At 36.2% G+C, this 11,260-nt stretch overlaps 1 protein-coding gene across 1 annotated transcript; it reads left to right on the top strand.

The window, feature by feature from the left end:
* Nucleotides 1–2,470: 2,470 nt before the first annotated feature.
* Nucleotides 2,471–3,406, top strand: LOC119520878 (olfactory receptor 1013-like). Its single transcript, XM_037818747.1, has one exon. The coding sequence runs from the start codon at nucleotides 2,471–2,473 to the stop codon at nucleotides 3,404–3,406; it is 936 nt and encodes a 311-aa protein (XP_037674675.1).
* Nucleotides 3,407–11,260: the final 7,854 nt, after the last annotated feature.

Below are 11,260 nucleotides of genomic sequence, written 5' to 3'. Positions count from 1 at the left end.
AGGAAGGGTGGGAGTGAAATTATATGCTGTTTAGGATAATACTAAATATTTATAATTCATATATAATTCAAAGTTTATCTGATTAAAGTACCAAACAGAACGTCACCGACAGAAGGTGATTTAATACTTGAAAGGATGGAGAAATCACATTGAGATCTGCTCCTTTCCATGTGACGACTCCTAGAGGAGCTACTCCTTAGGAAGCCTTCTGGTGAAGAAAGATGTTTGATAGATGAGAAGGAGAGATTTCTTTTTGCAGAAAGAGCTTTCTAGCACCCTTCAAATCCAACAAAGCATTCAGCCAATTTTATATTTAAGAAACAATGGAAAGTAAATGTAGCTCAAGGAAACTCCTTTCTGTCTAAACAGACAAGAATATGTAAGAAAACTATTGAATAATCAAGGTTTAAATTTCAGTATTTCTCATTATAAGGAATCTCTGGAGAAATGATTCTTCAACTTAATATCAAGAAAACCTATATGTTGCCTGAATTTTTGACTGACTGTTGGTCTTATGGACGCTCCTAATTGCATATATTGTGCTATAGGAAGTTTCAGATTATTTGGGGACCACCCAGAACTGTGGATTGAATTTCTTACTGTGTGATCAGTTTGATCTCTGTTTCCACTTTGTTATTCCCATTCATATATTCTTACTTCATGCTTATTACTTTCAATTTTCATTTCACAATAGCCACCTTAAAGCCATTTTTATGTGTAGAACTCTTGATATACATATTCATGTATGTATACATTTGTAAATACCAATTTTGTTATTTAATAACTGTAAAAGAAAACAAGAGATGGTAGGAAGAAATATCTCTTGCAATTTTCATTCCGTTTAGTCTTTGCAAACAAGCTCAGCAATTGTCCAGCACATGTAAAAGGCCAACAAAAAAGAATGGGCAGTTTCTGCATGAAACACCCTAAAGTCTGGGAGTCAAACTTGGGTATAAATGGAAATCTTTGGGAGTTAATGAATATATATATATATCTGATGGAAGAATTTCTGAGATGAAGTTATGAAACTATAGAAAACACAATATCCACTTTTAAATTTCTATTTTAATGTGCATTTTCACATCTGTGATCTCATTTAAAGTCATAAAATCCCACTGAGTTATGAAATGAGAGTGAGACCATAGAGTTCTGGAGCAGATGATTTCATTTAAACCTGGCAGTGGCCAACTGAAATCAGAATCCAGGTCTGATTCTGGGCCTTTGCTTCCAGGAATACACTTTGTTAGAAATGAGCTTACATTCAACAGTCATAAAATATTAAGTGAACTGAAGTTTCATTTAGTCCAAACTTCTTTCAGATATCAGGAAGAACTTTTAACATAATTATGATATAAATCTTTTTCTAAACATTAAAAAAATACATTCTTAGAATTTCAATGGAAATAAATTGACACATCAATTGGATCATTACCGAGAGAGCATTCTTTATTTTTTCTAGTATAATTCCAGGTCACTGCTTAGCATATGGCCAACATTAGAATTTTTTTTCCTACTTTAAGAAATGTTTAAGCCCTGTGCCTACAGCATAAATGTTAGGCACTTTGCCACTGGAGATCCCTGGCAATCACAATTTTGCTTTTTGTGTTTGGTGGAACAGGGTCCTGGTGCGTCCCCCATTGCTGGCAACATTCCAATTTCCTGCTTTTACCTTTAATGGAAAAGAGTTCTCAGTGTTCCATCATTCTCCACAACCATTCATTGAACAAGTATTTTTTTTTAAACTCTCAATGCATAGAAAATTCAATCAATAATATGAACAATTTTATCCATCAATTAATATTTTTCTGCTTCTCATCAGACAGTCATTAAGGATCGTACATTTAGCTATATTCTAAAATTCCAAATATTTAAGAAAATCTCATCTTTTGTTAAGCTAATTCATATTTTCTACTCTAGTCAAACCTCTGAGCTTGGTTTTGATGAAGGAAGTTGAATTAAATATAGTAATTGCATTCAAGGAAATTATAGTGTAATGAAATTCTGAGGCTATTGAAATACACTTAGTAGAATAAATTATGTTTACTCATGTAAATTTCTGGCAAAAGACAAAGGGAAGAGATATTAGAGCACTCTTTCAAATTCTGTCATTGGAATATCATTTTCATGGTCCCCAGTCAACTTAAGTACAAGCAGAAGAGAAGACAAACAACTCACCATCCCCCTAAAATGAGGATAAATTGGATGAAACATACAAGGTGAAGCACACTATAGAGTGGTTATCATAACTGAGATCTTAAAAAGCAGCAAAGAACTGGTTCCCCAGCTAACCAGAAAGGCGTAACTCCCAGTTCAGCACTAACACATCTCACCATGAGCCATGTAGGTGTGTCACTTGGGGCTCTTAAAGATCTAAAATGGCAAATGATTGTAGAAGAGGGATGATGGTACATTAAGTCATCATGTACTCTTTGGTCTTTTCAAAGGAAAGGACTCAAGAAATCCAAAGTCAATGGTAGAGCAAAATTTCACCAAAGTGAAGGAGTTCATTCTTTTAGGGTTCACAGCTGACTTGCAATTACAGAGAGTACTTTTTTTGATCTTCCTCATAATTTATGTCTTCTGTCTCCTGGGAAACATCACTATGATTTTTCTGATCTGTGCTGATTCTCGACTCCACACACCCATGTATTTCTTCATTGGGAATCTGTCATTCCTGTACCTCTGGTATTCTTCTCTTTTTGCCCCCAAAATCCTGATGATCTGCATCACTGATGACAAAAGCATCTCCTTTGCTGGCTGCCTGGCTCAGTTCTTCTTTGCTGCTGGTCTTGATCTTAGTGAGTGTTATTTGTTGGCTGCCATGGCTTATGACTGCTATGTGGCCATCACCAATGCCCTGCTTTATTCCCAGGCAATGCCCCTGAGGTTATGTGCCAGTCTTGTTGCAGCTTCATACTTTGGTGGCTTTCTTAACTCAACTATTATGATCAGCAAAACATTTACACTCAGCTTCTGTGACAACAATGTCATTGATGATTTCTTCTGCGATCTACCCCTACTTGTGAAGCTGGCATGTGATGTGAAGGAGAACTACCAGGCTGTGGTCTGTTTCATAATGGCCTCCAATGTCTTCACACCCACCATACTAATTCTTGCATCCTATCTCTTCATCATTGCTGCTATTTTGAATATCTGCTCTATCCAAGGCCATCTAAAGGTTTTTTCCACTTGTGGCTCACATCTGACAGCTGTCACCTTGTACTATGGCTCAATTCTCTTCATTTACTCTAGATCAAGCAGTAGCTATGCCCTAGAATGGGATAAAGTGGTGTCTGTGTTCTATACTGTGGTGACTTCAGTGTTGAACCCTTTGCTATATAGTTTAAGAAATAAAGATGTGAAAGATGCCCTGAAGAAAATGCTGGATAGAGCCAAGGTATCTTAAATGAAATACTTGGTAAAGAATATTATAATTTTATAAATTATCTCAATGTTGTGGTATTCATCTCAAACTATCAGAAACAAATAAAACAAGTGAATGGGAAGTCATTAGATAGTATGGAATAGCAGTTTGCTTTTCTATCTTTAAGCTGTGTACTAAGGTATTTGGGTGTGTTTTAAATATATTGTAGGGTAAATAGGGCGTGTCTTTTGGAAAATTGGCTGTCTTTTTGCTTAGACAAAAAATTAGATTTTTTGTCTAATTAGCACAATTTCTAAATGTTTTTTGATCAGAAATATTTAATATTTATGTTCTGTCATACCCATAAACTCAATTTTTAATAAAACATTCCTTACTTCTTCATATCCTAAATAATCTATCTTTCCCAAACTACCAATGAATTACAGTAGAGACTCTGTAGTCTGAGGTAATTTTTTCTGGGTTGTTGCATGGAAGGAATCCCTAAGGTCTAGAAATAAATACATATGTTTACACCAGCTAAGGCACTCCAAAACATCAGAGGAGAGGGAAAAGAGTGACATTTCCAGGAAATTGCTTTTTTGACCAAGTGCAAGTAGGTGGGATCAGGGGCTGAAACGTGCCCTCAATGACATCAGGAATGGGGTTTCAGTGTCTGGCCTGGCTATAAAAGGATCACTGCTGTGCCACACATGCACACACACACACAAACCCAGAAACACACATCCACATGCACATTCACACACCCTCACACACACTAAAATGCTCCCTTCTAAAATAGGGTACTATAAAAATATGTATCTGGCCCTCATTTAAATTGGAAATTCAGTCTGGTAGTTGCACTGGGGCCAATATATATTTTCTCCCATGGTGAAGAAATCAAAGGGACCAAAAAATGTGACATGCTTTTGACACTTAATGGTGCTCTCTGCTATCAGGGGGACATTTTCATTTGCTCATTTGGTTTTTAGCTGCAAGAGGATTGTGATACCACAACAGAATTTTGAAAGAAGTAGGGAGCAGGGCTGCTACAGGGAAGAAACATGTTGAGTTCCTATTCATGTATGATATTTTCTGCATCTTTTTTCACATATTAATTGAATTTACTACAAATTCAAGATAGATTTGGGGTCCTGGGAAAGAGTCCCCTCTTTTATCTACGCTTCCTTCTTATTAGTCTTATTGAACAATGAGTTGTGAATGTCCACTTGAGGGTAGAATTTTTTCCTGAACATAGACATAACGGCCCATTTATTCTTCCTGGGAATATAGAGAGTCAATTAGTTAGTAGAAACTGTTCAATGTGTTAGAGTCTCAACACTAAAAAAATTGATCTGTCCTTGTGGATGTTGCAATATGTTGTGAGAAAAAGATAATAAACTTAATTCTAATAATTAAAAGAATACAATAGGTACAAGGGAACATAGAGTAGAGTCAAAGCATTCTAGCAAGTATGGAGAATCTTGGTGGAGGTGGGCATGGAATTTTAAACAGTGTGTTTATGATAAGAAAATCACATTTGAAAGTGATTTTAAGGGCATGTGGGTGAGCCACACAACTATTTGGGAGAAGAGTGTTCCAGGCAGAGAAAGGAGACAATTCAAAATCTCTGATGTTGGGGAGTGGTTTGAATTTTTGAGAAACAGAGAAAAAGCCAGCCAGGCTGGAGCAGAGTGAATGCTGGGGCAAATGTTGGGAGATAAGGACACTTATTAATGGAGGGTCAGCTTATAGAGGAATGTGCATGCATATTTTGGAGTACATGTATTAGAGTAAAATGGGAGAATGTACAGGGCACAAGAGTGACATGAAGTGACATTTTTCATTAAAGAACTGTAGGCTATAGACAGTAGGGACTGGAGGTGTGGATAATTATGAGATTATTGCAATATGATTGACAAAATGATGTTTGGACTCAGGTGGTAGTAGTGGAGGTGGTGAGAGATGGTCAGATTCACAATCTGTTTTAACTGTAACTACACCAGGAATTTCTGGGAGATTGAAGAGAATGTAGGAGGCAAAGCAAGTAGGATATTGCCATTTTTTTTTTTTACCTGTGAAGCTGGAATGGTGGAATTTTATCTACTGATCCATGGAATGAGCAGATTGATTGATTTTTGGAAGTGATATGTATGAAATCCATTTTAAACATGCTAAGTTTGATATATTTACAGCTCATCTCTTATAATTATAGAATGTTAACACTGGAAAGAAGTTTAGGCATCTTCTAACTATGGGGTTTTTAATAAGAATATGATGATGAGAATTTCATGGGTAGATTTCTGGTAATTTGAAATCCCTCCAATATTTTATGTTGATACAGATGTGCATTTGGTGGAAATATCTTCACTTTTCTCAAGTTCCTAAAAAAGTCCTGATTCCAAAAATGTAAGCACCAATATTTATTTGCTAATAAGGAATCAAGGAATATAGGAATTAGATAATATATACAAGCTCACATGATTGATTTTTAAGAAAAGAACTATAAAAATGCATATGTTGAAGTAAAACAGTGCTGTTTTCATAGGTTCTGTATGTCTCTCACTTCAAACAAGATAGTGGGGATAACTTCCCTTGTATCCAAAGATAGCATGCATATGAGAAGATTGCCAATCTCTTTTCCCACACCCTCTTGTCACAGGTGAGGTGCTCCTTTATTCTTATTTTGAGATGAATTCTACAAGAGATGTTAACAAAATGGAATCATAGAAAGGTGATTTCTGTGAAAATCCCAATTTTACATATGGCTGAATTGCATTCTAGAGAGGAATGGTGAGGATTGTAGAGTAACACTGGTAGTTAGCGTCAAGGCTGATTCTCTGTCTTCTCAGTCCTGTGCCAGTGAGCTTCATATTTCCAAGCCTAAAACTCCTTTCTCAAATCACAGAAAGTTACAAAAATACTAAACTAATATATTTTAGGAAGATTCTGAATGATAACCCCATTTGGGATTCTATTGTTCTTTGTAGAAACTTGCTCTTGTTTTTATTCCTCAAGCTCAGCTATTATAAATATGTGAGATATTATTCCTCTCACTCAGATTTAAAATAGCTCCCATTTGTTAAATATCATTTTATATGAGACACTGGAATATACATTTCACCTATATTGTCCTTAATCCTCACTATATTTTTCTATGCAGATATTTTTCTTAACTTTTTCAGGTGAAGAAACTTAGGTGGATGAGTTGCTAAGAAACCCTCCCAAGCTTACCAAGTTTCCAAGTGGTGGAATCAGGATTTGATCAGGTGTCATTTCAGTTATACATTCTTCCTGTATCAGACCTGTTTGCTCTTAGCTGGGCTTGCTCAACTCAATCATCTGTGCTCAGCTCTTTGCTCAATTGTGTAGGATGATCTAGAATGGCCTCCCTTACATGTCTGGGGGTCAGCTTACTGTCAGCTGGAAAAACAGAGAGGATGAGGCCAGATGTCTAGGAAGCTAACCCTGTTACATTTACATGTGGAGGCAGGACTCCAAAAGTGAGAGGAGAAGCTCTCAAAGCCTCTGTGACCCAGACAGGTTGGAAATTCATGTGGCATAGAATATGGCACAGCCTATTGGCCAAGCACACCATAGCCATCCCAGTTTTAAGCAGTGAAAAATCAGGCTCCATGGTTGCCATCAGAAACTATAAAGAAAAATAGTCATTTTTTGCAATACACCAGCATATTTCCTATATATTTACTTGTTAAATCATACTTTGAAAGATAGTAACTTTTTCTATGTATGTTATATTTCATAATAAGGAAATAACTGAAACAGTGGTACCGGAAACTAAAATATTCTTTGAAATTTGCTCTCTAACTACTTGTTAAATTGCACTTGGAAATTTATCACTTCTATGTATGTATGTTATATTCTATAACAAAAATATGATTAAACATTAAAATTTATATTTGGTCTTCTAATGAAGCATTAAAAGCTTTCATCAAATTTATTAATCTCTAACTTCTCAGAATTTGTAATTTCTTGTGTTAAAAAAAAAGGGAGGAAGCTTTTGTGACCAATGTCTACTTTGAAATCCCCTTGTGGTGGGGATTTTCCCATTACCCTGAGTATAATTATTATGTAATTATAAATTCCTGTTTGACAGAAAGGTTGAGCCTGACCATTTTTTGGGTCCTGTTTTAGAAATAGTCACAGTTTTTACAACCCCTAGTCATTTTTTCTAGAACTTCACAATTCCTCCTTTCCCTACCTTGACGAAAGGATTTTTCTTGACAGGTGACAGAAACATGAAGATTTCAGAGAGTTTCTAGTTAGGATTTTGTTATCTAAAGTTGCTACAAGGCAAAATACCAGAAATGGGTTGGCTTTTAAAATGGGGGTTAACTTACAATTTATAGTTCTTAGGCCATGAAAATGTCCAATTCAAGGCATCAACAGGATGACACCTAAATTCTGAAACAGTCTGCTGGCATCTAGGACACTACTTTCACATGTGTATGCACAAGGCTGAAGCCTGTTGGTCCTTCACTCTGGGTCTCATTGCTGTCAGCTTCTGTTCCAGTGGTTTCCACTCTGAGCTTGTGTGGGTCCTCCCTTCGCTTCTCTGGGTCTTTCCTCTATGAACTCCTCTGAATTTTATCTCTTGGCTTTTTCTGTGTGTCCTTATACTCTATGAAGTACTCCAATAGAGGGATTAAGACTCACCTTGAATGAAGTGGATCACATCTCAGTTGAAATAATCTAATCAAAAGATCCCACCTATAATAGGTCTGCACCCATAGGAATGAATTAAAAGAACATGTTCTTTTTATGGGAACACGACAGCTTCAAACTACAACAGGAGGAAACACTTTCTCCCCTTCAATTTTTTTCTAGTCTGTAGCCAGAATGAACTTTGAATGTATAAATCTCATCTAGTGACTTCCTCATCATGATACTGGCTTCCAATATGTGATGGTTTAAAGGCCAAATTCCTTAGTATGGATTTTAACAGGCTTTTTGTGCAGGGAACAATTCTGCTGGAGCTTCACTCCATCCCACCTTTGCGTAACTTCTCTTGGTTTCTTGACTCACCTGCTCTCTCCCATACGATGACTGAGATACATACAATGTCTTCTGATGGGGATGCTCTCCCTTCTTTCTGTACCCATAGAATGAGGTGCCATCTGTATCACCTTATTTTTTGAAGTCTCATTAAAATATTTCTCCCTTTTGGAAGGATTTTTGAGCAACAGACCAGAAAACATATTTTATCAGTTCTTTGCTTCTTGAGAGGAAAAACTTTTTGTATAGTAATTGAGCTTAGAAAATATTTCCCAGATATAAGTCTCCTTGTATGAACAAATGATAGTGTGGAAGAGAAAGTTCAGAGTAATCATTGAGGCAGTGTCTTTATAGCCCAACTATTTGTACATCATGTGTATAATAATCATAAATTCCTGAGAAGATAATATGATTTCAATCTCAAAGAAATTCAGAAAAAGATTTTAGCATACAAATGGTGATAGATTGGTGCTATTATATCTGACTATTTAGCTCCTCAGTTTTACAATAAAATGTGGAACTTGATTGTGTGAGTAATCTAGTTTGGTTGAAATACTGAGTGTTATGAACACAAGTAGTGAGATGGAAGGTTTATATTTTATGTACAACATTATGACCATTTGAGCTCAAGGGTAAATATTTTTAATGTTGAAATAAATCACAATCCTTTCTTGGTTTCAACTTCCTTTCATTACTATTATAGACAGGTGGAATGTCAACTGGTTACTGAGTCCATCAGGTCAAGTTTGGTAATGATAATGGTTTTACATAGGTGCCTTATCTCAGTTTATCTTTATGTCTTTGGAGTTACAAAACATAAACTTTGAAGGTTTCATGGTTTCTCAATGCCTTGACACCAAAAGAGAACCAAAAGAACCAAAAGAGGGTTCTTGTTAATGACTGTTATCTATAGTATGAAAAAATGCTCCAAACCTTTCTGTAAATCTCAAAACAACTAGATGGCAGTCAAAAACACAGCATTCTGAACAAAGACATCTGTATAACTGTTTTTAATGGAAAGAGAAATTCAAGTTGTTAAAATGTTACTAGCATCACCTTTGCCAAGAGAACAAGAGAGAAAAACATTCATCCATAGGAAGGGAGAATGGCTTATTAGCAGAGAGCATAGACTCTAGAATTAAAAAAATATCTGCTTTGAAACACCAACTATATGTCATTTTCTAGCTCTATGACCTTGGGCATCTCTGTCAAGGATGAGGTTCAAAAAATTAAGCATGTATAATAGCATATTCATGCTAGCCAGAGGATTAGTTTCAAGACCTTTGTTGCCATCTTGGACTGCAATGGCTTCCCCAGTTTGCCATCTTGGACCACAGTGGCTTCCCTGGAGTGAGAGTTGAGAAGCCTTTGCCATCCACAGGTCCATCATTCTGGCCATGCTCTTCATCATTCCTGTGTGTCAGGACTAATGGGAGAACAAAATAGGAAAAGCCCCATTTGGTTCCATGCAAGTTGATAGGGTGCTGAGGCCCCATGTACTGCACATCTCCCCTGTCCCCAAAGGCACTGGCCTAGTCTTAATCCCATGCAGAAGAAGCTGTTGTCTTTAGCCATTATTAATGACTCCTACCCCTCAACAAGAGCCTGCATGGCCATCCTGTACAACTTCACCAAGTCCACCTTGAGAGCATCCTCAAGATACACAGTTTTCTCACCCCCAAACTATGGAGAAGGACCCTGTTCACCAAGAATCCCTCTCAGGATTTCATCAGCAATCTAGTAGAGACCCATATCAGAGTATCAGTGCAGAGGACCCAGCCCCCGCTGTGGGCACCACTAGGGTTTTCGTACAAGAAAAATAAAGTTCGTCACACCTGATAATGCCCTTGCTGCATCTGTTCCCTGGAGAGACACAAGTGGCTTCCCTATTCTACACCTTGTTAAACACATTTCTCAACCCTCTATTCTACACTGCAAGGAACAAAGAAGTTAAGAGGGTTTCAGGAGATCAGCACAGACTATGACCACAAAAATGAAATGGCATCATTTTTCCTTTTGCTGAATATTCTCATTGTACTTTTCCAAATTATTGACTTAAATGTGTTTGTATGTATTGCTATATTTAAACAAAATTCAAGAAATTATTCATAAAAAAAATGAAATAAAGAATAAACCACTGTTCAAATTTTATTTTGTGTTGTGATGTGAAATATTTTCAAACTATAGTAGTAGGTTGATATTCTGAAGGACTGTAATTGCTACTTTGCAGGATTAGGTTTTCCTCACCATTTATCATTGCTTACTTTTCATAGTTCTTGGAAAGTAAGAGATTGATTAAGATGATTTATTTGAATCCATGTTTTGACTTTGGAGTTTTGGAAGCAAACTGTATTGGATAAGGAGAAGATTTGGAATGGTTAGACTTTTGGAAATTTGCTCCAGAATTTACAAACATTTAAGGAAGCCAGCCCCTCCAAATTTCTGTCTGATTTTTCTGCTTTCTAAATTAACATCATATTAGTTAAAGAGTTTAAGATTTGTTTAGACTGTAAAGATATTTTTCAAAAACCACAAAATGATGTCTTGCTTAGCATTTTGTACCAATATAAAGAGTGATTTCTCCATCATATAAGTGGCACTACAGACTACCATACTTCATGACACAACAATATATATAAACACACTGTGAAAGAATAAGAACAATTGTTATAAAATGAAAAAAAAAGAGACAAAGATCCACTATATTCTAGACCAAATGATTGTTTTCTTCCTGCAAAAGGCTGTATGAAGAAAACTGGCAGCTCAATATCCGGTTCAAGCAGATTTCTTGAGGGTGTTTTATTCAATATTCTCCATAACACTGAATATTAAGGATTATTAGTTACATTTCACAAATGGGAAGCTTGAAATTCAGTAGTTAGA

The sequence above is a fragment of the Choloepus didactylus genome, chromosome 26 (assembly GCF_015220235.1).
Source record: "Choloepus didactylus isolate mChoDid1 chromosome 26, mChoDid1.pri, whole genome shotgun sequence".
Classification (NCBI taxonomy): Eukaryota; Metazoa; Chordata; class Mammalia; order Pilosa; family Megalonychidae; genus Choloepus; species Choloepus didactylus.
This window is presented reverse-complemented; position numbering and strand designations above follow the sequence as displayed.